Genomic DNA, 27,893 nt, shown 5'->3' on the forward strand with positions numbered 1-27,893 from the left:
GCTTTTCCCCCCAAATTTCTGCTCTCTCTAGTATTCCATGATGCAAGAAAAATATTAGTTTCAGCAAAGATTTTATTTTTATTTCCTTTAATATGATGGGATTCTTGACATCTGTGTCATCTAACTTGTTCTGGCTTTTTTCATGATTCCTTTGCCTGCTTGTTCACACAGAGGGTACAGATGATATCTTGCATTCCATTAATGAGTTTCAGCAAAGCCAGGGTGCACCTCATATGGCTTACACAGGTGGATGCTTAATCAGTCAGCCCTGAGGCATACCACTGGCCCAATTCCATTAGGAGAGACAAATCTAAAGGAGGTTTGAGCATTCGCCTGCTAAACCCAGGGTTGTGAGTTCAATTCTTGAGGGGGCCATTTAGGGATCTGGGGCAAAAATCTGTCTGGGTATGGGTCCTGCTTTGAGCCAGGGGGTTGGACTAGATGACCCCTTGAGGTCCCTTCCAACCCTGATATTCTATGAGATGCCAGAGTGGCGATTGATCCAGAAATTCAGCCGTCAGTGGGGCTCATCTGTTGTGCACTTCAAGAAGGAAGTCAATATTGTTTTGTTACTTACCAGAAGACTGGTATGGCTGTTGTGTTCAGTTCATACCCAATTCCAAGAACTAAGATGCTGAAACTAACCAGTTGAACTAGGTGGTAGAAAAGGATTGATCAAGCCAAGGCTTGGTACCAGGTACTACATTACATAGACTATCAAACAAAAATCTGGCTCTTTCTACAGCATTTGGCATTTGCATTCTGTATCATTGGATCGTATAAATCCCATTGCTACACCTAAAGTAATTTATGGTGGAAGGAATTGTACTTTAGACACTAGAATTATATACACTAGCTAAGACAGAATTAGAAGGATCACCTAATACAGGAAAAGGAGATATTTCTCAGCTTGCTAAAAGCAATTTTGAGTGAAGCTGAAAAGTGTTAAGTAAGAATGTCTGAAGTATTACATTACTGGTCAGATTTTCTCTATCTGTGTCCTTGTAATGTTGTTGCTTTTGAGGTGGAGGTAGAAGGACAGGTGTCATGTTATGTTTTCTGTATTTAGGAAATAAGTCAACTCTTAGTCCAAAGCCTGCAAAGTGTGCCTGATACTGTGGTGATAAATCCATTTTATCAGTTCATTACGGACGTTAGTCTATGGTAAGCAGTTGGCTGTCACTGACTAATAACCCTTTATTGTGAGTTGGACTTCAGCAATACGATATACCCACAGAATCAAAACCATTACCAGCAGCTTGTTTAATCGAAGGTCTTGAAAGAGGTGGTGACACTGGTAGACCAGATGCCAGCTCATCCCAAGGTCTCCATGCCGCAATTGAATTCTGGCAAAAACTTAACTGAAATCAGCCTGGTTCACCTGTGTATTAGTATTAGGTAATATTAATAATAGGTATTAGAATGATAAGAATGTGTTCAGAGGTTAGACTGTGTTTGAATGCTTGTGAGTTGCTGCATGCATTAATCTCAGGCCTTGTCTACACTTGCAAGTTAGAGTGCATTAAATCAGCCCCAGGGTCCATAACTCCTGAGGTGTCCACACTGGCAAGGCACTTAGAGCGCCTGGATTCTGCAGCTGGAGCGTTCCCGGTAATCCACCTCCACGAGAAGCATAGAGCTTCCTGTGCCCGGGCTGGAACGCTGAGGTGTCAGTCTAGATGACTTGTTGCATTACTGCACTGTGATTGGCCTCCAGAAATGTCCCATAATCCCCTGAAGTCAAGTGGCCACTCTGGTCATTGTTTTGAACTTGTCTGCAGGCATGAGGATAACCCCTTTCAAAGCTCGTTTCTGACAGCACACATGCTTACCTGCTCTAGGACACAAAGCAAACCATTACTGTGGAATGCTCCTGCTGCAGAGGAGAGTGAGAGAGAGCGAGAGCGCGTGCGAGCGGGAGGGTGGGGGCTGATGTCGAGTTCCCCCTTCCCCCTGCTGCTGTCTGAACTTACAAGATAGCATGCTGACACACTCTCTGCCCCCCAAAATAGTCTCTCTCCCCCCCACATACACACAACACACTTCACTTCCCAGCCCCTCATGTGAAAAGCAGCTGGCAATCTAGTAGGATGCCTATGGAACAATGGGATTGGGAAACCTGCATCATGTGATGCTGTGCCTGCCCTATTAGGCATTGCAAACCCTTTCCAAAGCATGCTGCAGCCACTTGCACACTGGGATAGCTACCACAATGCACTGCTCTCTGTGGCATTGCAAGAGCTGCTAATGTGGACATGCTCCACAGTCACAAGGAGCACAGTGTGAACACATAGCAGCGCTTTCCCTGCTGCTGTCTGAGGGCTGGTTTAACTCCCGGCGCTCTACATCTGCAAGTGTAGATGTAGCCTCACTTATAACATCTGTATCCCATATTGTAAAGTAATATTTAAGTAGGTGTATTGTAAGCCTCTTTCACTGTGTAAATCACCAGACAGGAGAGAGACTTTAACTACTGCAAAATGCTGGTCTCCAGCAGAAGGTGTTATGTCCTGTCTGACAAAGAAGGTCCATTGACACAAGATGGACTAGAGTAGACCATTAAAGAGGACAAAAGACTGTTTACTCTTCTCTCTCCTCCCTCCACTCCCCAATAAAGATGAGTCTTGCAAGTGAATTCCTCCATCAGCTGAATCTGCAGCTCAAAGGAGAAGGGGGGGAAGGGAATAAAAGCTCCTAACAAGGAAGAACTGTATCTCATTTGCTGCTTGGACTATGGGGGCAAGGTTTCTAGGCATAAACAAGGGATCCCCAGCTGCTTAGCCTGGGTTAGCCCTAAAGGACAGCTAGAGCTTGCTTATTATAGAAGCTTCTATTACCTTTTGAAACTTAAGACTGTAACTTGTTTGTGTATATATGTTTTAACCTTGTAAATGATTCTCTTGCTTTCTCTTCCTATTTAATAAATCTTTAGATAGTTGATTATGGGATTGGCTACAAGCCTCGTCTTTGGTGCGAAATCTAAAGTGCAATTAACCTGGTGTGAGTGTTTGGTCTGTTGGGATGGGGAATAACCTGAATATTGCTGTTTCATTATGTAAGGGACCGTCTATGACAAAGGCAGGCTTATCTGTGTGGCAAGACAGAGAGGGGACTGGATGTGACTCCATGTTAAGGCTGTTATAGTGCCTGAGGAGTTTACACTTGATATTTGGTTGGTGAAATCTAAGTATAGAAGTCACAACCAATTTGGGGTTTGTGCCTGTTCACTGAGGTGGGTACTCATACACTTGAACCACTGCAGGACAGCTTGACAGAGGTTAGGTGGGTATGTGTGTGGAGATTCATAGGGATGGAGTGGGGGAAGGGGTAGTAACATAATAGGTCCCATGACAACAGAATGTTTGATGCTGTAGCATCCCAACAGAATGCAGTAGGTGGAATTGAGTGAGATTAGCATGGCAACTGACTGAGCTCATTGAGAGGGTTACATCTAAACTTGCTATCTGGTAACGTGCCTAAATGGTTTTACTAAGTACTCTATAATTTAGTGTTTATTTTGTCCATTCTTTTTATGGCATCATACGCATAAGTTAGTTTTAAAAACTTGTCTTACAGTAGAACTTCAGAGTTGCGAGCACCAGAGTTACAAACTGACCGGTCAGCCACACACCTCATTTGGAACTGGAAGTACGCAATCAGGCAGCAGAGTACCCCCCCCCCCCCCAAAAAAAAGCAGATACCGTATAGCAGGGGTAGGCAACCTATGGCATGTGTGGTGAAGGCGGCACGTGAGCTGATTTTCAGTGGCACTCACACTGCCCAGGTCCTGGCCACTGGTCTGGGGGGGCTCTGCATTTTAATTCAATTTTAAATGAAACTTCTTAAACATTTTAAAAACCTTATTTACTTTACATACAACAATAGTTTAATTATATATTATAGACTTACAGAAAGAGACCTAAAAAGTTAAAATATATGACTGGTACGCGAAATCTTAAATTAGAGTGAATAAATGAAGACTCGGTACACCACTTCTGAAAGGTTGCTGACCCCTGCCGTATAGTATCGTGTTAAACATTTTTCTTCCTAGTAAAGTTTCAAAGCTGTATTAAATCAATGTTCAGCTGTAAACTTTTGAAAGAACAACCATAACATTTTGTTCAGTTACGAACATTTCAGAGTTACCAACAACCTCCATTCCTGAGGTGTTTGTAACTCTGAGGTCCTTACTGTACTTACTTTACAAAACCTGTTTCCATTCTTCTTTAATATAATCGAAGCATTTGTATGTTTTTGGTGAAGTGAGTATTAAAGTTCTGCAGGAACTTCTAATGTCAGTTGTTTTATGGAAAGTGGTGAGAATCTTTTCACATTGCAGATGTATATCTAACAACAGTGCAGGGAGGAGGCAGCTCTCAAACTGCCATTTGTCTTCTTCCCTTTGTGTTAGGCCCTACTCTGAAAATATTGACCCATGTGGCCAAAGAGCTGAGTTGGGGTGAAGTTCTTGCTTAGCAAGATTCCTGCCCTTACTGCATACCAGCGGGGCTCAGCCTGACAATGGTTGAAAGAGTTGAAGAGAACCATTGCTGGCCTTTCAACATGTTGCTCAGCTACAAGAATCATATAGTTTTCCTGAAAACCCCACTATGCTTGATAATTATCTGGGTTCCATCATTCAAAACATGCCACCAAATGCTATACTGATTTGACAGTTCTCCACAGGGGAAGAGTCTCGTATGGTGATAGTGGCATAGAATGTGGGGAGGAGTTGTTGTCCTGGGAGTGCAGCATTAAGGAATCTTCAAGTAATAAAAGCTACAGCCTTCTCTAACATTTTGAGAAACTATAGGAAAAAGGAGGAGAACCTTAGGTGCAATAGGGCTTCCTAATCTATAAGTAGTTGATGTAGATAATGCTGTTTTTAATATACAATTGTTTTGTGCTGTGTGGTTTTCATTAGAATTGTTTTCTCTCATTTGCTCAACGTTTTTTGTTCACTACCAGTCAGAATCTGTGTAGAGCAATTTATTAGATTGGAAATAAGCACATATCCTCTTTTTACCCTGAGACAATTGCCATCAGGATGTTAATCTTCTAATTAGTATTAATAAAGTTTTCATATTAGCTCAGATGTCTTCAGCCTTAATAGCTTTATTTTATTCATGCAATTTTGTTTTTCACTTTTTTGCAGAGGATGACAAATAGCAGCAGTTCCCCTAGCCTTCTCAATGACAGTGCCAAGCAGTATGCAGGCCATGGTAAGAACTTTTAAAGAAATATGTTTAAAGGTATGTTCAAAAGCTAACCCTATGGAAAAAAATAGTTTCAAGGGAGTTAGTCCTCCCTTTAATCTGATTTCAAGGTGATAGAACTTTATTTGTGTTGTGCAATTTTTTTTTATTACTGTATATTCCAAACCAAATTACTAGTGAACTTTCTAACTCTGTTTGCCTTTCATTTTAAAGGGAAAAACTTATTAAATTTGTCCTACTGCTCAGTTATATCAAGTAAAATACTTATTTGGATGTCTGCTATAAAGCCCTGATAGTTAGCTTTAAAAACTGTTTATATAGCATCAATTCAATAATCCTTTTTGGATGCCTCTTACTAAAAAAAAGTTGTTTGAAAAAGTGAAATGGAATTACATATGTAACTTTTTAAATTTTGGATATGTGCATACACATTCACACATTTTTGTCTGTTTTATTTACAAACTGAACTAAGTTTATCACCTCATGTTTTTCACTTTTTTCCCCCACAGCCAAAGTATAACAGGCTATTTGATATGAAATTCCTGGTAACAGAGGACAGAAATGTGGCACTAACAGAATCTAATCAATTTTGGATCTTGAGTTCTGTGGCATATGCCAAATAACTTGGAGCTTGGAATTTAAAATTTCTACACAGCATGTTTTAAGTAATTCCTTGCCCCTTTCCCACTTTCGTGTTTCATATTACTTGGGAACATCCCTTCCATCCATACAAAAATGGCTATATTTTGTAGGCCTATCTTTGTGTTATGAAGCTGCTAATGCATTTTCTACTTAAAAATCATTATTGGTTATGTCAATGTCTGGAAGATCCCAAGTTGTTTGAAATGCTGTCAGTTAAGGAAAATATTTTTACTTTTAACTTGAGCAATTTTAATGTTTAACTCCACTGAGAGTCACAATAGTCTTTTTAGTTACTACTTAGAATATAACACTTTAGATTTCTTCAGATGATCTGCTTAGTCATATCTCCATATTAAACTTCTTTAAGAATTGGCTCGCACTTCCATTTGGCAAAAACATACATTTAAATATGGCCCTCCTCTGAAAGGGGCTACAAAAGCGGTGTTGTGGAGCTCCGTGTGTGTGTTAGATTCCATAGCAAATTCACTTGTCAGAGGGAATGAACAGAACAGGGAATCAAGTGACTCATTCCCCGCTTCTGGCAAACAGAGGCTAGGGACACCATCCCTGCCCATCCTGGCTAATAGCCACTGAAGGACCTACCCTCCATGAATTTATCTAGTTCTTTTTTGAACCCTGTTATAGTCTTGGCCTTAACAACATCCTCTGGCAAGGAGTTCCATAGGTTGACTCTGCATTGCGTGAAGAAATATTTCCTTTTGTTTGTTTTAAACCTGCTGCCTATTAATTTCACTCGGTGACCCCTACTTCTTGTGGTATGAGAAGGAGTAACACTACCTTATTTACTTTCTCCACACCAGTCATGATTTTATAGACCACAAACACATCCCCTGTTAGTCCTCTCTTTTCCAAGCTGAAAAGTCCCAGTTTTATTAATCTCTCCTCATATGGAAATCGTTCCATACCCCTAATCATTTTTGTTGCCCTTTTCTGAGACTTTTCCAATTCCAGTATGGGTTTTTTTTTGTTTTGTTTTTTTTTGAGATGGGACGACCATATCTGTGTGCAGTATTCAAGATGTGAGGGTACCATGGACTTATCCTGCAAATGCAACCTGAGATTTGAAAGTCAGGTGGCTGTTTCCTCCTTGTACTTCATTTCTAGTAATAATTATTTTACAGAACAGGTTTTGTCCTGAGTTATACTTCTATGCTCCCGTTGAAAACAATTAATTGTTCAAGACCGTGGAGTTTTGCTGGTGTAAATGAGATTAAGTTTTATCTGTAAAATATCCACTATTGGTGGCAATACATGAGGAGGGAAAAACAGACTGACTTTTGGTTTTCTAGACTGGCTGTGTAAACTGAACAGACTTGATAAGAAATTATTGAGAAAGAAATTTGCAGTTCCCTTTTTGAGGCACACTTCAGAATAGAACTGCATTTTGAAGGCATACTGACCATGGTCAAAGAGATTCGGGTTTACAGAAAACATTTTTAAACATTAGTGTGTTAGCAGATGTCATCCACCAGGCAATTAGAAGACATCCATATTTTTAATCTATGCTTAATCTGGAGTTTCCTTTTTAAATGGTGACTGTAGTGATTGAGTTCCAGATTATGATACTTATGACCTGGAGGTGAAGTGTAAGGACAGGGAGAAATAATAATTTACTTGTAAAATCTTCATCTTGACTGCCTCTGGGTCCTGATTAAATTTCTAAATAAAAAGTTGGCAAAACAGATAACATCCATAACATTTGTAGAATTAAGTGGTATGGAGTACAGCACATAATTATTTAAACTGGCAATGGGTAGCTTTTTAAATTCTGCTAAGAAGTGCCATTTAATTGTGTACCCATGCACAATCTAATGAACTGCTATGCTTTTAGCAGTTCTGACTTTAAAATTAGCTTTAATTCTGGATGAATAAGAAACCTTTTTTTGCCTTTTTCCAGTTGCATTTAAAATTATTTGAAGAGTTTTTTTTAAATAGTTTGTGCTGATAATATATAGTAGTAACGATGTTTCTAACATTCTTTTACAGACCCACTGACTTCACCGGCTTCATCCTTGTTTAATGACTTTGCGTCCCTCAGTTTATCTCAAAGGAGAAAGGTAGGCAACGCCTAAACTCTAGAAGGTGGCATATCTGTAACTGACAAAAGAGGAATGGAGGGTAGAAGAGAGATTGTTTTAAATGGGTATGGCTCTTTTGGTGTCACTTTTTGTTTTATATTTCATTACATAAAGAAGTTAGATGATATCTTTAAGATGTGCTATTGCAGACCAGCTTAGATTGCTGCTAATATGAAATATTCCAGACACACATTTCAGACTGCATTTATAAGATACTTTGAACATGAGTGTCAAGGACCTGCCCCTTGAACTTTAAAATAAATTGTTTTTATGATGCTGAGAACAGAGGCTTGCAGGTGTTCATCTTGGGCCTTCACTGCCTCAGGGTTCTGTGATAAGATCTTCAAATGGAGGGTGGGTCCTGAACCTCGTGATTCTTGCAGAATTCAGTAGTTTGAAAAAATGTAAACATCTACAAAATCAGGAAACAGTTTTTTCTGTAAACCAGGGTTACACCAGAGCTCCATCTATTCTATGTGATCCGCAGCTGTTTGTTAGAAAGGCAACCCAACTTGTCCCAAATAGTAGTCAAAATTTACTTTCACTGACCAATTTCACATCTTTCCTAATATCAAGCCACCTACATGAGCATTAATTTCCCCCAAATGAGTGGTACACTGTCTTGCAAGCACGCTACTTCAGCATGCTTGTGCTTTCTCCTGTAGCTCTAACCATGTACTGGAAGTTGTGGGTTCTTTGCATAGTTCCTGCAGGTAAGGATTGAAATGAAAACTACCATAATTGGCCCACCAGATAAGTGTTCCTTGAAATAAAATGTTGTTACAGATTGTCTATTTCCTAATATTGGATATAGTTTGGCATATGAATTGTCCTATTCTTTAATGCCAGCTGTCATGCACCAACAACTTGCTTTAAATGCTGCATATAATCTTACTCTTTTCACTACTTGCTGAAAGTGGTGAGAATGAAAATATACACACAACAATAAAAATTTAAATATGTAGAAGGAGTGTATCATTATGTATAGGTATACTATAAGGCCAACTGGCTACAGTGCTATATGTTGTTTAATTGACCTACCTATAATTTAATCTCCTTTTTCCAGGCTGGTAATGTAATGTTTCAAATACAAAGTAAAACTTGAAATTGGTATAAGTTCCTAGCTTGTTCCTGTTTTTCCACGAACAATCAAAGCTCTAAACCCATAGTCACAAAAATGGTGTCTTTGACAGAAAGAGTGGCTTATGCAAATTGATTCATAATTCACTTTTACAACTAGTTTAGCACTTCTGTTAATTGGAATACAAAATGGAAACCTCTGAAATGTTACTAATTGATTATACATTGTAGCTGCTACTTTTTAATGCCGATTCATGCAGAAGAAAGTTATCCTCTGACTTCAGACTGCAGAGAATACAAATGCAGATGGCTATGGATTTGTTTTCTAAATACTGTTAATATTCTGTAATACATATTTTCATATTATTGGGGTTTGTGTAGCATACAGTTCAAGTCAACAGGTCACTTGTAAGGTGAATTGCAGAGCTTTTGACAGTTTGAAATACATTGATTTGGGATATTAAATGGTTTGTGTAGACCTTAAGTTCATATGCACTTACAATTTGAACACAGCTATTTGAAAAAACATCTGTTTACTTGCCAAGAACCCAAGTTTAGGGTTTTGTTTTGTCCTGAAAGAGCTTGAAAATAGTTGTCTAAAACCAGCATTTCCTGCATTATCACTGACTTGGAAGACCCTGAATAGGGTCTTGGTAAGTGAGTAAAGGAGAAATTGCTCTTCCAATATTTTGTTTAAAAGTTAGCAATTTGGAATCTTAAAATACTCAACTATTTATAAAAGCTTTGCAGCTTACCTCTCCAAAAGGGGGATGTTTTAATAGTATTGAATTCATAAAGGTTTCTATAAAATATTTATTAAATAGCTGACTTCGACAAGGAAATTCAGAGTTTATTCCATCTGAAAAACATCTTATTGTGCCTAGATATTGCTGATCATATGATCCTATCAGAGTCCTCAGAACAGTGGGTGATCCTATACTACTTATGAGCTGCAATACTTGGTTACAGCAAAGTAAGTTAAGGATGGACTTGGTAACCTTAACTATGAATTTCCTTGCTTTTTGTGTAGGCAGACAGTGTTTGGAAATATAGGTTTGTGTGCTTGGGGCTATTTGAGGTGCTTATAATATTTAGGGGGTTAAAAACATTAAATGTTTTTAAACAGCTGTAATCAGACAGCTATAGATTGGCTTTAAAAAAATTAACCCAACTTCTTAATTTTACATTAACATTCTAAAAATTACCTTCAAATGGCCTTTGATAAACACATACTTGGAACTGTAAAATCTTTCCTTTCACCCATCAAGTAATTATTAGAATGCTGCACTACAATTTTAAGTTACAGTAAATCTAAGAATACAAATTTAAGAAATTTTACAGAATACTGAAAATGAAAAAATTCAAATTTGCTGAACACTTCTGTGGGTGCAGTCTGTGGAGGTTCTGACAACCCTAAACCTCTCTGAATGTCATAACCCTAAATGCAATTAGATAGCTACTTGAAAATTTCTTATAGCAAATCCAGTTTTCTCTTACAAACTACAGTACACAAATAACAAATTTGTGGTGCATGATAACAAGAGCCAGGATATTCAATATTAGATTAACACTCTGTCCTTAACTTAATGCTGTTGTACCTCTTTTGTTGTCTTCCAAAATGCATAATACCATTTGCTAAGGATGGAGTGTCATCCTGAACTTGGATTCCTTGGAGTTTTACATTTTGTCTCAACATTTAATGTATTGAAATACTTTCTTTTTAGAAAGATTATATTTTAAATTAGCATAAATTATTATTTATCTCAGCCTGGAAAAGCTCTTTGGATTCATTCTGGTTCCTTTGGTAATTTGTTTTGATAGCTCATAAAATATGTATGGTATAATTTATTGTAATCACTGATGCTAAGGGGATGGCACTTTTATAGGTTTAAAGAAAAACACATAGTGACATTTTTGTGTAAACTGGTTCTGAGACTGTTACCACCAATCCAGACTTATGGTTACCACTTATCCTCACCAGTCAGCCTGGAAGGTCAGCAAATACCATTTGTTGCTTTTTTATTTATTTGTTCATACCTTCAAACCCATTGGAACTGAACTGTTCTCAATGGTTCCCAATAATTTTCTTGGTTTTATTTCCATTTTTGAATGGTTCTTTATCTGAGTCAGAACTAGAGAAGATCTCTATGGGTACATCTACGTTGTGCTAAAAGATCTGCAACATAGCTGTGGCTGGCCCAGGTCAGCTGACTTGGGTTTGCGGGGCTATAAAATTGCAATGTAGAGACCCTGCAAGGGGGGTGGGTCTCAGAGCCCAGGCTCCAGCCCAAGCTCAAAATGTCTACATTGTGATTTTTAGCCCCAGAGTCTGAGCCCTGCGAGCTCGAATCAGTTGACCTGAGCTCTGAGACTCAGTGCTGTGGGTTTTTTATTGCCATGTAGATGTACCCTGCAGTAGTAATAATTGTTGATGTGACGACAACTGTTGGTACAATGGTTGGAATGAGTGAACCATCCTGTGATTCCGTTTGGCCATGTTTTTGGGATGTTTCTGTGCTGCTTGTACTAATCTCTCTACATATACCACAAGCTGTATAACAAGCTTCTAGTCCTTCAGAATCTCTGTTCACTGGCCCTGGATGACTAGAAGTTAGGAACAAAAGATTTTCTTCAAATTGGACCGAACAGTGGAAGATATTGGAGAAGTTATCTGGATTGAGATTCATCAGAAACAAACTTCTTATTCAAATTTGGTGCATCTTCCAGACTTCGTGCTTAGCTAGTCTTTTACACAGAGTATTTTTTGCATGAAGAGCTGAACTTTGCCTAATCCATTCCAAATTTCCCCTGGAATATTTATCTCCCAGAACCAGACCTAATTTCCATTTTAGTCCTGCTCATGCCATGTTTCTACAGTTGCTGACAGCAGTAGTGTATTTTTGGCACCTTTTGTTCTTGCTATGTTCTATACAGCCTTCCACTAGTATGTGTACACTGCCTTGAAACCATTATTGGCTCAGTCTTGCAGGGTGCTGAACACTCTGGCTCTGACCCAGCAAAACACTTAAGCACATGCTTAACTTGAAGCAGTGACTTCAGTTGTATTTAAATGGGACTAATCATGTGGTTAAAGATAATATATGCCTACATCCTCTGCTTTATTGGGGCCAGTACTTTGTAGCATTGAGTCGTTCAGTAGCAAGCACTCATCTGGGAATTCTCTCTTTATCTTTTTTCATCTAAAAAAAATTAAGAAGTGAGTTTACATGACAGAGAACAAAATGTGAGGAGTTTTATTTTTTTAGATGAAAAAAGATAGAGAATTCCCAGATGGGTGCTTGCTACTGAATGACTCAATGCTACAAAGTGCTGGCCCCAATAAAGCAGAGGATGTAGGCATATAACTGTAGAAATTAGTTGACTAATATGAAATTAAATAGAATTCCATACAAAGTCTATTAAGCACTCAAAAGTGAAGTTTCAACGAGCTCTGCTATCTTGTGCATATATATTACAGTAGTCTTTGAGATCACATACTATAAGTAAAGTAGCATTTCTTCTATAATTCAATTTTTTTTATATTTACCCTTAGTTAACTGTCATCATGGATCTGTTCCTTCACTGTATAGTTCCAGTTTTATGCACGTGTTCTTTTTTTTTTAATCCACTTATACTTTTGGCCAACACCACATCCCACAGCAATGAGTTCCAAGGTTAGTTGTGAGTTGTGGGAAAGTGTTTCCTCTTGTTTGTATTAAGCCTGCTGCCTAATAATTTTATCAGGTGACCCTAGGTTTTTATGTTGTGGGAAAGGGTAAATAACACTTTTCTAGTCCCTTTTTCCCCTCACCATTCAGGATTTTATGGACCTCTATTACTTCCCCCTAGTCTCTTTTCTGAGCTGAGCAGCTCTAATCTTTAGTCTTTCCTTGTATGGAAGCTGTTCCATACCCTTAGTCATTTTTGTTGCTCTTCCCTGAACCTTTTCCAGTTCCACTGTATCCTTTTTGAGACAGGGCAACCACAACTAGACACAGTGTTGATGCTGTGGGTGCACCACAGATTCATAAGTGGCATTATGATATTTTCTGTATTATTTCTTTATCACTTTCTTGATAATTCATGTCCTATTGTTAGCCTTTTTTCTGTTCAACGCGCAGCAGCAGTCAGTTTTCAGAGAATTATCCACAGTGACTCCAAGATCTTTTTTGGTTGGTAATAGCTAATTTAGAACCCCTCGTATATCTTAACTCAGGTTAAGATAATATTAAGAATATATTCTGTATTACCCAACAAACTATCAAGAATTAATGAAAATGTGTTTCCTCTTTTGCTTGAAAAAATGCAATGAAAAGGACACACTATTACGTATATAGTGTACTGCATTGAAACATCTTCCTTTTGGCTACTACTAAAACAGGCCTTAATCCTTCAGTTTACAGTATACAGACATGGGGAACTACATGCTTGTCATGGTTATAGGACTAGCTGCACCTCTGTTCCCATTCTTGTCTGAGTCTCCCGCTCTTCCCCCAGGTTTGAGGGCTCTTGTCCTTCCCTGTCTTGGGATGGAATTTTGCAGTTCTTCCACTCTTAGATTGGGATACCCTTGTATTCAACCACGTATTACCATGCAAAGTTCACGGACCTGTGACCAGTGAGACTGACCAACTTCTTAAAATATTTGGATTTAATTCCGTGGTAGGAACAAAACTTTAGAGATAAAGATTGCAAAACAGCCTACATGCATATTTAGTCTCCTCTAATCTTGTGATTCTCTGCAAGCTAAGTAAGATGTTTTCCTCTTGAGTTACATGCAGGGAGGCCACTCATCTGGTTTTGAACCGAACAGAGACAAAACTGGACATGGTTTTGTCAAGTATCTGACAGGGGGATGCTGTTTTGAAGAGCACACTGTGCAACTCTTCCGGCCTGATCTCTCTCACACTGGTGGGGGCAGGGCAGTGCGCTCCTGTGCACCCTGCATGCTGACAGGGGCGGGCCCACTCCATTCCCACAACTACCGGAATGTCCAGTATTCTGAGAATGTGAGAGTGGCCACCCTAGTTACAGGAAAAGAACAGAACCAACTTGCATTCTTGTAGAGGCAAGGTGGATGAGGTAATATCTTCTATTGGACCAGCCTCTGGGGGTGAAAGAAACAGGCTTTTGAGCTACGCAGAGCACTTCTTCAGCATTCTTGTAGGAAGTCAACTCCCCTTCTCTCTGTGCCTCTGACCTCAATTATCATGTTGCTCAATGTTCTTTGTTACAGGGATAAGATGTGATGTCTTCCCCAAGTCCGCTAGCAAGGCTGAACCAGAAGGAGAAAAAAGTCACTCTAGGAGAATGTTCCCATCCACGTTCCGTTGTTCAGGCAGTTAAACCCATTCAGCCTTAATGGTTTGCAGTCGCTGGTCGTATGACTGTATCTAACCACATGGGAGTGTGTTGAAACTGTCTACTCCCCTCTGACATTCTAACACACCATCTCAGAAATCCAGTACATAAACCACATTTAGGGGTAGATCAAAACTCATTACCAAGCAACCCCACATTTGTGTCATCACTCGTAATTTTCAGGATTGTGGCTACAGAGAAGACTTCAGATCATTACTGGACTAAACTTTTCTTTCAAACATGAAGTTTACATTCTGCAATTATACCATACTGTTGCAATAATAAACTGTTATTAAACAGTTATGTAATCACTTGCTTGTTTTTGTAAAGAAGGTTATTGCACAAATGTGGAAACAAGATTATCCTCCTACAGAAAGAGTTAGAATAAAGTTTTTCTTTACTGTGGAGAAACTGACTTTTTCACTACAAGGCGTGTATCAAGACTGCTATGCTATTTGGTCTCCTTTTTACAGTTTTATGGAACTCTGTTATCCAGTTTTCAGTTGTTCAATAGAGTTCCACAGAATTGATATTTACTAATTAACAGACCTGACTTGATATTTTCTTCATTTTTGTGTAAGTGTGGTGTTTTCTTAAATACTTTTTTTTTTTGTTCAGGTTGAATTTGATTTATGGGTAGGTGGGCACCCTACATTATTTCATGAAGCTAAACTATTTCAAAATTACATTTACTTATAGAAAGTTTCAGAAATTGATGGTGTATAAGTTCATCAGAGCAAAATGCTTATTCCTCTAACTATTTGAAAGAACAAACTTGTAGCTCTCATCTTAACTAGTGATTTTAAAAAAACATCTTATTGCTTGTTTTGTTATTTATACCTAAATAAATTCAGTATATCTTATGACTGGAGTAATTTCATTGACTTAGTCTTTCTGTGAGACATACCTTAGAAAAAGGATAATTTAATAGGTTTGTCAGCACTCATCAGCTACATATCTTTTCTACCAGGCACATAGTCTTCTATAGCTACAATTCAAGGGCTGAGGTAATTAACTACAAAGCTAACTCTGCTGAACATCTACATGGCTGTTGTGTATTTGCAAAATTTCTCTGTTATACCTAGGTTAGGTCTAATAGATATGTAGTGTGTTGTGTAAGAATGACTTGCTATGAACTCTTTATATGGCTGTAATGAAACATGAAGAGGGAAAGATCTTCTAGACTTCCATACATGATATAAGATACTACATTTATATCTAAAGTGGCAGGAAGAACGTCATTATTGAGGAAGAGTGTGATCACACAGCTACTGTATAGTGATGCATGAGCACAAGGGGTAGAGTAAAGGTTGCATATGAATCCTTAACCTTATTATTCCCTGCATTTTGAGTGCTTCATTACACATCTTTAACTTTTTTCAATATTTTTATATATAATATTCTAGGGTTTTCAAAAAGAAAAACCCAAATTTCACTTTCCTAGACTTGTAAACTCTACTTTCTTATATGTATAAATTCCATTATCTGGAACTGTTTGGTTACACACCACCATAATGTGTTCTATGCACTGTAAGACATCATAAGTGGCCCTTAAACTTAAGAAATTTACAGCTGAGTAATGCATTTTTTGCCTCCCTCAACTATGGAGTTCCTAAGGTGCATTTCTAAGCATGGTTCTTTGCTTCAAATCTTAAGCTTTATCTACACTTAGAAGTTTTGCTCATGCAGCTGTGCCAGCAAGACCAGCAAAAAGGTACTTTTTTGCCAGTATCACTGCATCTACAGTAAGGCTTTTGCCAGCAAAGCATGTCCCCAAAAAACCCAAACAAAACCACACCTCGAAGTGATACAACTGTGTTGCTAAACTTTTGAGCATAGACTGACCTAAGCGTGCAGCAGTCTTCTATTACCCCTTTGGTGCTTGCAGGGTCTGCAAGGACTCTTTTTTGCTGTGCAACTAATCAACCAACCAACACTTGCCTGTGCTGTGTTCCTATGCTGTGAATGAAAACAAAATGCAAAATGTCCTATTTCAGCAGCATGCAACGTTCACATTTGTAACTCAGATCAAAACTAGTTTTCATGCAATACTCAAAGGCACATCCCTCGATTGGTTATTTCTGTACCAAACTGCAAGTATCAAGAATTTTTTATAATACAAGAACTGTTTTTCACTTGCCCTCAAATAACTCAACCATTTTTGATCACTTTCCCCAAGTCATTTTCAGCTAGTGAAAATTTCATCTCAAAAGGTGAAAATTTGAGAATGTTATGAGCAAATTAAAATAGGGGATAGAATTGAAACTTGTATGCAGTCTTAACCCTAGTGACAACATTGTAAATGTCAGCATACTCCACCTCTGTAGCAGATGAGCTCTGAACCATGGACTGAAGGTCAAGCAATTCTTCTGGTTTCCTATTGAGGGCAGTTAAATCCAGAGCGTAGGACCCATTGTTGAAAACCACTGTTTCCAGCCCTCAGAAGTTCAAATATAGGGAGGGTAGGCAAGAGTGCATTCATTGATTTGAATGGCGTTCGTGGAACATGAAGGGAGAGAAAGCTCTTAGAACTAGGATCCAAACCACATAGGGTTTTATGGATCCATATCAGCAACTTGGATTTCACCTGAAAGAGATTGGGAAACAGTGCTGTGCCAGGGATGTTCCAGACTCAGAAGACTCAAATATAGGTATCCCTGCCTCCCACTACCACCTCTCTTCCACCAAAAAAACACCCTAAAATCTCCATTACATACTCTTACAAAGGGACCTTCCTTAGTCTTCTCTAAAGCAATCTCATTAACTCATCCCAGTCTGTCCACCTTGCTTCTGAGTTCTCTCTAGAAATAATTGCCAGATTGCATACCCTTTCCTGCCCCATAGATGTTCTTAGTGATTAATTTTAGCTTGCTGAAATTCCTTTGATTAGCTGCCACAGTTAAAAGAAGACAGTAAAATATATGCAGTGCTATTTCTGTTAGGGATATTCTCATCTAAAGATCTTTTTAGAATGTAACTAAATAGATCAATGGGTGCTTTTGTTTCCAAGTCATCCTTAAAGATTTGCTTGCAAAAACTGGCAGAGAGCTCGATTTCATTGTCAAAAGTCACAGGGTTTAAATCCACAAGGATAGCTGTTTACCAAATTTTGAGTGTGGCTCTTCAGGTCGCCGCTGCTGAGACTTTTCAGTTACTCGTCTTTTAAAAGAAAGCAAACATTTCTCCCACTTCGTACTTATGCATCCTATCATCCAATTGTGTTAATATTGTGTCTAAAATGTAGTTGAAAACCTTGCATTCAAAACTTTCAAGAGCTAATGACCTTTCTTTTCATCCTTTGCAAGTTCACCTAGCATTATTTTCCCCTTTGAGATTGTTTCTCTTTGACCTGTGTGGATATTCCTAATGTTTCAGCCTGTGAATCAACAGTTTCCTTACATGCAATAAACCCAGGAGACTATAATTCTGTTAAAGCATCTTGAAGGCCACCAAGTAAATGGTTAGCTGTTTTAATGTCAAGATCTGAATTCTGAAATTTTTTGCTCACAGCATTAATTTTTGACCAGATAGTATTCTGCATCTCAGCAAAAACAAGAAAACAAAAACCTCTGTGTAGGGTGACCAGATGAGATGAAGAAAATATTGGGACATGGCGGGGAGGGCAAAAAAAAAAATGCTGAGTGCTGCTGGCCGGCCGAGAGAGAGAGAGGAAAAAAAGGCTGGCGCAAAATATCGGGACAAAAATTGCGTCCCGACCAGAGATCGGTCGAAACAAAAAGCTCAAAATCGGGACGGTCCCGATTTTATCGGGACGTCTGGTCACCCTACCTCTGTGTAATGTTTGTTTGCAAGCTATCCGCTTCTAATTAAGTACTGGCATAAGATTGTTTGAAGCTTTGATCTTGTCTAGAGCATTGCCTCTACCCATGCTGATCATCTTGTGTACTTTCACATTTTAATGTAATGCTGATCTGCTTTTTCTACATATCCCAACCACCAGTAGAAATGGAAAACAGTATACAATCCTTTGAACAATTCCGGAAAAATAAAACAACTTGGAACAATCATTGCAGCTGTTTCTCCAACAAGTCAGTGAATGGGTAGCATGTGGGACGAAACACTCGTTTTGATTTACCCACTGAATTCAATTTTGAACAGCTTTGTGTGCTGCAGCCATGTTAGCTCTGTTCTCATTGCTTTGTCCCCTTAAACCAGTTTAGATCCAGCTGATTGTTTTAGCTCCTCTAAATAACTTCCATAATATCCTCCCTGGTTTTGGTGTGGATATCAATTAAATCTATAAAATTCGCAAGAACCTTTTGCTCTGTCTTTCAAAACCTCAGCATACATAAACACCTGAAACATTTGTTCCATTCAGGAGAGGTCTGGAATGCAATAAAACATAATAGAGAAGTAAACAGGTTTATTAATCTTGTAAAAAAAAAAAAAATAGCCTGCCATACTTTTCCTGTGATCCTACTAAAATTCATTTTTAATTCAGTTTCAGTATATCACCTTTGTGGCACCAGCTTTAATAGCTTTCACGTGATCTTGCAACACACTATCCATACCTTGCAAGCAATTCCAGTAAATCTAAAAAATTATCATTACAAGAAACTGTCTAATTTCTCCCTTGAACCTCTCAAAGTTTAACATCTCTCACCTAAACACTGCAAATATCCAAGAGATGACACAGAGTATTGTGCCACATGCCCTTCTGCATCTTGTAGCAGGTTTGCATACCTTTTTTAATTGTGCAGTCCTTTTCCAACTGCTCTGCAAGTTCAATTCAGCAAGTGATTTGCCTCCATATAGTCCTTCAAATGTTCGTGCTGGCATTCTCACTTGCTATAGTGAAAAAAGTTTGGGTGCACAGTTTTGTGGTTCACAAAGGAAGATGAGGAATTTAGCTGAAAAAGCAAACAAGTAAAATGGAACAAGGAGACAAGCATCTAACTATACATTAATGAAGATCACTGCAGTTAACATAACATTAGGAGTATTAGAAAAGAATCACCATTTTAATAGTTGCCTTTCTTGTTCTAAATTAACAGGATTGTTTTCTACCAAAAAATAGTGAACAGAATCTGTCACTTGTGGCTAAGTAGCCAGATCTGCCTTGTCAGAGTCAAAATTCTTCCGCACGCTTTCAATAATCAAACCATTTTCAGCATCCACATCCATAACTGTTGCACTAACAACCAACAGGCAACTTTCTGTCCCAGACTCAAACTCTAGGGCTCAACAATTCAATGCCAAGCTCTGTGCCAGAATCAGATACTCCAGCACTTGACAAACTTGAGAAACCCAAATCAACATCCTCACTAGCTAAGGGCAGTTCAGAAGTGCGAGTAGCAGAAACATCTGATGATTGTTCACCAGGAACATGGTCAAACGTCTCACTTTACAAGAAACTATGTAGACCACTTGCACTTTTCTGATCTTTTTCACAGGCCTGTTGTAGCTTGCACTTTTGAGCACCATTCTTGTGCTTGTAGATATTCATAGTGGAAATCACTGTCGACCATAAGAATTCACCCACTAAGCTCTTCATGACTGAGCGTGTGAAAGGTTTAGCTAATATTTCTGTGAAACTCTGAGAAATCAGGTCAAAGGTCATAATATCTCTGAAACTCGGAGCTATATCAGGTGAAACTAAGCCAGAGCTCAGGAATGCAGATATAAGGTCAGTTGAGAGCAAGTGAAGGAAGCAGTTACAGAGAAGGCTAGGGCTCCATGACAGAAGAAAAGAGTGAGAAGTTAAAAATAAAAAAACACAAGGGCTAGGGGTGCCTTTATGGTACCAGGTCTGGTACCTTTGGAACTGTTTGAGCCTTCGCCTTTGCATGCCTCTGCTAGAGAAGACATCCCCCTAATAGTTGGCATGCAGGACAAAGAGGATGGTGCATTCTGTAGCAACTCTACCACTAAGTAGTCTTCAATTATAGCTCCATGTGGAACATATTAGTTACTGGTGATGTTCATTTGAAGTGTCTGCTTCTAGTCCAGATAACACATCATGGTTTATTGAATGAAAATAACATCGTGGAGGAGGAAAGAAGGAGGTGGCTTATGGATTGTGGGATAATGAGTTGTTCAGAGCGCTTTTGTGTACTCTAGCAGGTTATGGGTTGCCACCTTGTGTTTAATGGTCACTTTTTAGGAGGCAACATAGGAAAAGCTAGTTCTGTCCCAGTAGACTAACAACATGGCTCAGTATCTTGAGTAGCTCTCCACCACTAATCTCTGCCCCATCTCTGTTGAGGCATGATCTGTTCCCAGTCTGGTGTTTGTATAAAAATAATCCTTCAAAAGTAACTATGTAAAACAAAAATACATATTTGAACTACTTTCCTTGAAATACAATACTGTCCCAAAATCTGTATTCTCTACTGACTGATAACTGTTGTATACTCCATCTTCTCTACCCACCATAGTCCAATGTTTCCCTGACTGAATTCAATTGTAAGATCCTGGGAACAGGTAGTGTATTATATCTCTAAAATGCTGTGTTATCAGTAGTATAATAAATGCATTTCAGAAAATGAGTAAATCTTTCCACACACAAATAAACGTTATGCTTAGATTTTCCAAAATTACCTATGGAATATGGTGGCTTAATTCCCAGTGTTCAAATCCTGCAGACAACACTGAAAACCTCAGGCTTGAAGATAATGCAGATAGTGCAGATTCTATCATTGAATGAAAGTTACTAGAACAGGGAAGCCTTGCATCTTGGGTCTTTGTGAGGTTTTTTCTTTTTCTCTCAGGGATAAATCTAGACAAGTTTCATGTTGTATCCTACAGGTTTCAAATTACAGCAAGCAGTCCATCTAGCAGAATAAAATGGACAAGTTAATAGGCTTGCTAGAGTTCTCTGGAACTCTCTATTGGATGAATGGGGAGCAAGTAACAGATGGGCTGGCATCAGGAAACATTTCTAGAGCACATGGTGATTCAAGATTGCTCATCTGTCAGAGTATTTTGGTGTGAAGACATTTCTTAGTAGGAACTCTCTGATGCTTCTCAAGATTGTTTAGTAAGTTAGTATTTAAATGTCAGTTGCCTTCCTAAAATGTACAGACATTATACAGATGTCAAAGTATGCAAAAAGTCTGTTGCTGTGCAGTTCTTTCCTTATGGAGTTTTTCTTTCAGTCATCTTTATATTCATCCAAGGGAATTGCCCTTGCATCAAGCAGCTCTTGAGCTTTATTGGGCAGGTTAAATCATCTCTTCATAGGATGTCATAGCTCCCAGAGAAGACATTCTCAAGTAACCTTGTTTTCCTAGAAGCTTAATGAGTGGCTGCTTTGTTCTTGCCTTCGATCCAAGGCATAATCTTCTACCTGTGGTAGCAAATAAAATTGCCATATTCTTGCTATCTGTAATCTTGATGTTTCTGTCCTGACTACTCCGTAGATTTACTAACCTTACCTACCAGCTCTCTACAGAAATTCCTTTTTCCCTTTTCCTTTCTTTCAGTTTCCTGTAGACTCATCTGTACATCCTGACCTGGATGCGCTTTCGTTGATGGAATAGTTTGAGGGTAAACTTGGGATATTTAGATGCGAGTTACTCAAAACTTATATCCACTCTTTTTATTAAAATGTTGACAGGGCTTTCATGTCTGTCTTACATTGTAGAAGTTCAGGTTCTTGGGTAAAAAAATTTGAGTGACTCAGGCATGTCTGTATGGCGTGGCAAGCCAGGGTGTGAATTTACCACACATCATCTTGCTGCATGCTGACTGTGTGTACATTGCTAAACTGCAGTGAATGTGTAAAGGTCTAGTCCACACTCCAGGACTTCCACTGTGCTGTTGAAGTGCCTATATGGGGTGAATTATTGCACAGCAAGCTGGTGCGCTGTAGATTCAGACCCTGGCCTGCCATGCAGTAACTCACCATGTAGACAAGCCAAGTCATTTTTGAAAATTGGATATAGGCCAGTGGTTCTCAAACTTTTGTGCTGGTGACCCCTTTCACATAGCAAGCCTCTGAGTGCAACCCTCCTTATAAAATAAAAACACTTTTTTTATATATATAACACCATTATAAATTCTGGATTCAGAGCGAGGTTCGGGGTGGAGGCTGGCAGCTTGTGACCCCTTATGTAATAACCTCGTGATCCCCTGAGGGGGTCCCAACCCCCAGTTTGAGAACCCCAATATAGGCTGTTAAGTCACTTAGGCGCTTTTGAAAAACTTACCTCTAGTGTCAGATCTAAGATTTATTACATGCAGATGTCTTTTAATTCCTGAGTCTTGTTAGGAAGGCTATGAATTAGGGGTATCTTATCAGTCCAGACTGGATTCTATATTGCATACAACTGGCCATTGTGTGTTTGTTTTTGGTTGTGACCCCTCATAAAGCCTGAATTCAGTTTCACTGTACTGCTCTGGAATCTGAATCTAGTTGTAAAGGAAACAGCCTCCCTCTGGTTTAACTGCTTGGCTCAGTTTCTCTTTTGTTTTAGTTTTCCTTTTCAAAATATTTATATTTATAGATCACCTTTCATTCTGAAGGATCCATAAGCTTTTTGTTAACATACGTGAACTTCAACACTGAGGAGAGTGGATGGTTGGGGCATAGTACTTGATATAGCAGTGAAGGGCAAGGTGCTAGTTTGGTCAAGGACATTGAGACACACCCATCATGAAAAATACAGTAAAATTTTCAACATTGATGCAGAGAAGACTTCTTTTGCCTCACCCAAAAGACCCCACATATAAAATGTATTGAGTATACCTTTCCAGAAATTCAGACATGTTGCTCTTTCCAGTCTTCCAAATGGGCAACTGATCATTAGCTTTACTGTAATGAACTCATACTCAAAATGTTGGGGAGACTGTGTTGTCCTGTCATCACACAATTTATATATTTCCATCTAGAGACATTGCAGAAGCCACTTACTCTCCTTTTGTACATCAAGGATTCAAATTACTTGATCTTTAAGCAGCATTATACCTTTATAACTTAAAGGTCAAAGTTGGGAGCCTTCATCTTCTACTATTAGTTAACTTGAACTATTTTTCTCAGAAGCAAGAGTCATGAATGTGAGGAGGCCAAATCCTGGAATTGATTATTCAAGCAAAAAGCTAATTGAATTCTGTAGGAGTTTAGACTGGCTAGTGTGACTCATAGGTTGTCAGGTGAACCCCCATAAACAGAGGCTCCTTTTGCAGCCTTCTGTGAAAGTCTGGTTAGACTCACCTTACAGCGTTGGTGGCTTTGCATGAATGGGGGGAATCTCCTCCAATGAAGTTCTCATTTTGTCTAGCAAGGAACGATCTTTACCATGCATGTCCAGTTACAAGCCATTCAATTTCCTAGAGAGACTAGTTAAGTAGGTTTCTGCATGAAGGTGAGTAAGTTTTTAGTTTTTTATCTTGCTCTATACGTGATCGCAGTAAAACCTTCCTACATTTGCCAGTTGATACCTAGTTCAGTAGATACCCCAAAAGGAAGATTTTTTATGAATAAGGATAAACTTTCTCCATGGGTTTTAAGAGTTCATATTACAAATATAGAAGGAAGTAACAACAGGAACCCAGGAGAGTTGATCCATATCCATGCAGTATCTCCTATCTGTGGAGTCATTACATGGGACCACGTATAACAGACATGCTGGTCTGATTCTAGACTGTTTCATATTTCTTTGTAACAAGTATTCAGAACTATTTGGGTATTTCAATGCAGACTGACTCTTGCTACAAGCCTGCTTTAGAGAGGAGACTATTGAAAAGTTTACATCCTTCATTCTGTGTGGGCAAATACTCTAAAATAGATTAGCTGCTCTTTCCCTCCCTTTCATTGTCATGAGGATTTTACCATAGCAGAACATTCTTTGATCATTTTGGAAGTTTACAGCAGGTTCTTATCAAAATCCTAGACTTCTAACATTCTTCACATTCAGGCAATAGCCCATTACCCAAACTAGAAGTCTTCTGAAAGCTGTTTTAGGACTGTTCAGTGACCAGTGTAAGATTTAAGTAATTGGTCTCAATCCAGATCCTAGTGGCCAAGCAGCCGCATTAAAGCCCACACTCAAGTGTGGAAATTTAGTCCCCAGTTGATTGTAGCAGCAGTAAAGAAGCCATGCTCTAAATAACTCTGAACTGTCCCTGCTGGTATTTGCTCTCTAGGTTAGGATACATTGGTATAACATCATGGGCAAGTTTGCAGTGCCCTTGTGCTTTGCCTGTAAAGGACTTCAGTTTCCAGTGCTCTTTTTTTCATAAAAATTAAATTAAATGCTTTAAAGTCCATCTCCCGGTTTTCCATAATCAGGGCACTAGGGTTGTCTCTATTATTGAGTCACAACCACCTTTTGCATGTTTGCTTTTTTTTAAAAGCGTGGTTTGCTTTCTTGAGTGACTGGAGTCCATTTCGCGTACTCTTCCATTATTGTATTTCATGTCTGTCTTCATCTAGGAAGATAGTTGGAATTAGTCTTCTGAATATTAATTTGGACAGATGGAAGACCTTTTGTATAGTTCCATGAGTTCTGTTGTAAATGGCTTCAAAACTATCTTATGTTCTGAAATTTCCTTTAAGGCCCCATGCTTTTCAAGAAAAAGCTGTGGCAGCCTTAAACTTAAATATTTGTTTTGCCTTTGAATGTTTTTTCATAAAGCTGATTTCCTGTTGATTGATGGAAGCCTTTGACCCTTCCCAAGGAAAGTGTCAGAGTTCAGTATCATGATGTGGTTGAAGGTATGTGCTAGAGAGGAATATAGGTTGGAAGGTACCATGGGTCTCTCTGTAAAACCTCCGCACTTGTTCTGTTACAACAGTGTCTGCTTTGTTGGATAAAAATAGGGAAGTGTCAACGGAAGAGTTTTGCAAAACACAATTTTTCATTTTTATGAAATTCACCAAACTCTATGCACAGACTTCAGTGGCTGACTTCTGTTGCAACGGTTTGCCTACAGATACTCTACCTCTGCCTTAGTTGTTTTGTTTTCCTTTCCAAGGCATTGTTAGTTAGAGCCTCGTAGTCGGGATTGAAGGGAAACAGTCTCAGAGAAATTTTACTTGCAAATTGTTTCCTATTCCACCAATCCAGAGATGTTCTACCTATTTTAGCTTAGTTCTAGACTGAGGGATGTTAGGAGTGGCCTGGTTTCTCTCCTTCTTTTTCGTAGCCAAGGAAGTATCGACTGGGGATGCTGGAGGAGAGGATAGTTCCGGTGGGATCAAAGGCACGAAAATCAAAGAACGCTATTGGCTGTCTGGCTGACAGGTGTAAAACAGGAGTACCCATCAATATGGTTTGGTGGAACAGAGTCACAGAAAACAATTTTCAGGTAAAATTACTTTTTACTAGTCACTTTTCAGTGTATCGGATGCTCTATTTTACATTTTTTTTAAAAACGTTAAAAGCCGTTACGCAAAGCAGGGGTTGAAATTGGGCCAGAAACTTAAACAATAAAGTAAGTGTAGTAGCCTCCAGGAAAAGTGCTCTCTGGCATTTTATTGTCTGTCCCCACTCCCATTCAGAGGGATTTTTGTTTTTGTTTTTGTTTTTTGTTTGTTTACTGTTCTAATTTGTGGAGGAGATAACAGACTTGCATTCTTTCTAACCTATTAAAAATAAGACACCATACTTTACATTCCTGAGTGAGGTACATTTCTGATGGAAAAAGTTTAGATATATCCATCGCAAACATCTAATATTCAATGCAAAAAAGCTACAATATTAAAGTAGAAAAGTTAAATGCGCAAAAATCAGAAAACTTAACAATTTAACTTTGCTAGTTGAACCTTCTAAATTTCCTGCCTGTCTTGTGCATTTAAATTGTCAAATTCAACATTGTATTAATAGTCTTGCCCCACCCGAATTACCATCAACTCTATTTTTAAAAGAGGAGAGATTGCACAATGTTGACGGTTATGGTTATTCTTTTCTGGAAAGAATTCATTCCAATAGGCATTTGAACTAAAGACTTGTATAAACTTAATAATGTTATAACTGAAAAGAGGTACTTCGAATGGAATGGTCATATTAACCTTAACTATTGTGTTGCAACTAGAGATGCCACCTGGTCGGTATTCGACCAGCCTGGCTGTTTTTTTATGGATTTGCCAATTGCCAGAAAAATAATTTAATCTGACAGGTTTTTTTATGTGGGACTTAAGATTTGCATTATCATCACAATACACTAGACTATCTAAAGTTAAAAGTTTCTGTGTCCAGTTAAAGATGCTGCAGTGTTCCCACTTCCACAGTTTAAGTAAGAAAATGATATCAGTCTTATCTGTGTTTTCTTGCTAGATACTATAAGTTGCTGTTGAAGGGGCGAGTGTTACTGAGTTGCCTTGTGGTTGTGGGGGAGCGGGGCCCTTTTTTGTATTTCAGAGGTGGTAACCATAGTTGTAATTCTTATTGATTAGAACTTCCGTAACACTTGCGATTAATGTTTGCTCTGAGAACAGTCTTCCACTTCACAGTGGTGTTGAGGTATTATTTTCCTATTTGAGTTAGAAAGATAAAGGTTAAGTGACTTACTTAAAGCATGCAGTGAATCAGTGGTAGAGCTGGAATTAGAACTCTGAAGCTCTCAGGCTTTTATTCAATATATCATTCTGTTTTGTGACTGGTAAGGGCGCAAACCTCACATATCAGAGGGGTAGCCGTGTTAGTCTGGATCTGTAAAAAGCAACAGAGAGTCCTGTGGCACCTTTAAGACTAACAGACGTATTGGAGCATAAGCTGACGAAGTGGACATTCACCCACGAAAGCTTATGCTCCAATACATCTGTTAGCCTTAAAGGTGCCACAGGACTCTGTTGCTTTTTACAAACCTCACATAATTCACTAGGGGCCACCTGCTAGGTGAGAGGAAGAGGGGGAATGGCAGAATTCCCGTCTCCAAACTCAACAGGGAAAGGCAAAGAAAGCGTTTCCTGCTCTTTCTCCCTCCTGCTCCTGCAGTTGCCACCTCTGCTCCTTTTCCATTGTAATTTAGTTTGGGACTTTCATCTGGTCCATTTGCTCAGCTCTAGAGTAAGAAAGCTAGAAATCCTATGGAGGAGGGGGTGGACTAGAACCTTAAATATTCAGGCCTCCTTCCTGCCACCCTTCTCTTCTAAGTTTTTCACTCCTGAATTGTAAAGGAGTGAGGCTCTTTGGTCCTACTGGTGCCCCCAAGTCTTTGAGTTTAAATTGGCAATGGGATGGGACTGCAGCAAGGGGCTTGGGAGGGCAGAGGAACAGTATCCCATATATCCAAGTTCCTTACTGCACATAGCCAGGGCCAATGCAATAGTTCATTATTAATGTGCCACATAAGACGTGAGGCTGTATATTCTACAGGGTGCATTCTTGCTTGAAGACATGGGATTTGAGAGAGAGAGAGGGAGCAAGAGAGACTTTGTGGATGAGGAAGGGAAGACTATTCCAGGTGTAGAGGGCAGAATATATGAATCAGAGCAGGAAGATGAGACAAAAGGAGTTATATGGTGAAAAGCATAGGGAAGGAAAGAGGAAAATGGAAAGATGAGCAGAGACTGTAGTGAGAGCAAAATTGT

At 38.9% G+C, this 27,893-nt stretch overlaps 1 protein-coding gene across 3 annotated transcripts in view; it reads left to right on the top strand.

The window, feature by feature from the left end:
* LOC112124089 (poly(A) specific ribonuclease subunit PAN3) overlaps window positions 1–27,893 on the top strand; it is a 115,460-nt gene that overhangs the window by 25,100 nt on the left and 62,467 nt on the right. For 2 of the 3 annotated variants that reach the window (XM_026653447.1, XM_026653448.1), the window contains exons 3-5: window positions 5,156–5,222; window positions 7,866–7,936; window positions 25,508–25,669. In XM_026653447.1, coding sequence (XP_026509232.1) covers window positions 5,156–5,222; window positions 7,866–7,936; window positions 25,508–25,669 — 300 coding nt within the window. The remainder of the gene's footprint in view (window positions 1–5,155; window positions 5,223–7,865; window positions 7,937–25,507; window positions 25,670–27,893) is intronic. The other variant, XM_026653449.1, reaches the window with a different exon arrangement.

Source organism: Terrapene carolina, unplaced genomic scaffold (assembly GCF_002925995.2).
Source record: "Terrapene carolina triunguis isolate 2854851 unplaced genomic scaffold, T_m_triunguis-2.0 Scaffold139, whole genome shotgun sequence".
In the NCBI taxonomy this organism is placed as follows: Eukaryota; Metazoa; Chordata; order Testudines; family Emydidae; genus Terrapene; species Terrapene triunguis.